Source organism: Phaethon lepturus, unplaced genomic scaffold (genome assembly GCF_000687285.1).
Source record: "Phaethon lepturus isolate BGI_N335 unplaced genomic scaffold, ASM68728v1 scaffold28973, whole genome shotgun sequence".
Classification (NCBI taxonomy): domain Eukaryota; kingdom Metazoa; phylum Chordata; class Aves; order Phaethontiformes; family Phaethontidae; genus Phaethon; species Phaethon lepturus.
This window is the reverse complement of record NW_010531730.1, coordinates 21,712-23,647: the sequence shown is the minus strand read 5'-3', so window position 1 is coordinate 23,647 and position 1,936 is coordinate 21,712. Positions and strand designations below refer to the sequence as shown.

The 1,936-nt window shown below is 36.8% G+C and overlaps 1 protein-coding gene across 1 annotated transcript; it reads left to right on the top strand.

The window, feature by feature from the left end:
* Positions 1-1,134: 1,134 nt before the first annotated feature.
* On the top strand, positions 1,135-1,377 carry SPTSSB (serine palmitoyltransferase, small subunit B). The gene has a single exon (XM_010284655.1). The coding sequence runs from the start codon at positions 1,135-1,137 to the stop codon at positions 1,375-1,377; it is 243 nt and encodes an 80-aa protein (XP_010282957.1).
* Positions 1,378-1,936: the final 559 nt, after the last annotated feature.

The following is a 1,936-nucleotide window of genomic DNA, read 5'->3' as shown; positions in this document are numbered from 1 at the left end:
TCAGGCAGGAACGAGGTGGGGAAGCTATGGAAGTAAAATGGGAAAGGTGAGGCAAAATTTTTCTAAAAACTTCAGGAAGTGGCTTTTGTTAGGATAAAATCCCACTCCATATAGATCTATGAAGTTGTATTTAATTTCTGCGGGATAAGTTTTTTTCACAGATCCTGACACTACCAGAAGTTCTTAACTTTCCCATTAAAACTTGGGGGATCACAGTTTTTGTTTTGTCTCCTCTTATTTACCAAATGACAGGAAGCACCAGTAACTGAGATAGTCCTGTTTTCCCTTTACCTCTCCAGTTCTGTATTCTGGTAACTATATAATGTAACACACTCAATAATTATTAGCATTAATTTGAACAGAAAGCTTTGAAATAAATTTATGTTTTCATTCTGGCAACAGATCAATTCAATCTCTGTTGCAGAACCAGCTGGATAATCCGTATATAGTTTCCTTTTATTGTAGTTCTGTATGATATTCTGCGTACTCCCAGTTTGCATTCCAGCAGCAACTGAAGCATAAGACATACAATTCGGTCTGCAATAGCAGAAACCAGACTTCTAGCCAAGTTCTATGTCAAAAACCACGAGTGGTGAAGGAGAGAGGGTTTGAAGTGCTTTTTGAATTAAGCCGCTTCAACGGAGTCCTAAATCATCCAGTGCAAGGCAAAGTTATGAAAGTAGAGTTTGGCTTGGAGAATGGAGTTGCAACAATTATTGGGTAACCGATTTCTGGAAAAAAAAGATACTGTGGAGTTTCCTTGTTAAATGATGGTGCTCAGTACACTGTGGTCAGAATTGGACTGTCATGTTCAGAACTGAATGTAAGAAAGGAAAAAGGAGTACAAACAAAGCCTTTTATGGGACAGGGTAAAAGAATGGCTCATGCTAGTCTGTTACTGTCTGATCATGTTTTATACTTTAAAATGTATTTGCAGTCTCGGAATTTTAGATCTCTTGTGTTTTTAAAACATTGTTTACTAACAATGGTCAGTATGAGCAAACAGAGTAGCATGGAGTTGCTGCCCATACAATGTTTTTATGTATTTTTTTTGCCTTTTTTTTTTTAAGGTTTCTATTTCTACTGTCTTTTATTGTAATAGCGAAGGCTTTCAGAAGCAGCACAAAATTGAAGATGGACATGAAGAGCATGAAGAACTATCTCTATTGGCTGTACTGCCAGTTTGAACTAATCACCTGCAGCTATCTCATGGAGCCCTGGGAAAAACTGCTCTTCTACACTTTCAACATTACCATGTTAGTTATGGTATTATACACTGCTTACATCTTTGTCCCTGTCCACATTAGCACGGCTTTTCAATTCTTCTTGCACTTATTTGGAAACCAACATGAAAATACTGTTTCTATCGTGAAGTAACATTGGCAACCTGACACTGACTTTTGGATCAAAGAAGTGTTTTTCTTAACACTCCGGTTTTGTTTAGAAACAGGTTCAGGGTGTGTGCAAACACTATGTTATTCTTCAGTATCTCTTAATATTCTTCTGTATTCCGGGACTCTCTGACAGCAAATTATTTTGCCAAATCAGTCCTTGTTTTTATCGTTTGACTGACTTCTTCTTAAAGAGCTTTCAATTTGAAAGACTGGCTGGAGCTATGAAGCTGGGTTTGGTACAGAAAAAACTGTGCTGCATATTTTGTTATTCCAGAGAGAGCTGCTTGGATGTGGAGAGTTTTCAGCTTGAGAAATTATATGGCATGCACTTGTTCTTGTCTGACATAGCTTTGCTGACAGGAGAGATGTGCACACAAAAGGTTTTGCACAATACTCTACAACTATAAGCTGCTTCTCTAAGCTTGGTTTGTATGTATTTATAGAATGATTTTATTATTTATTTAGTTTCCTCAATTATTTAATACAATGAATTCCTTGACTGGTTTGTCATCATTATGCAAATGATGCAGTTGATTTATTAA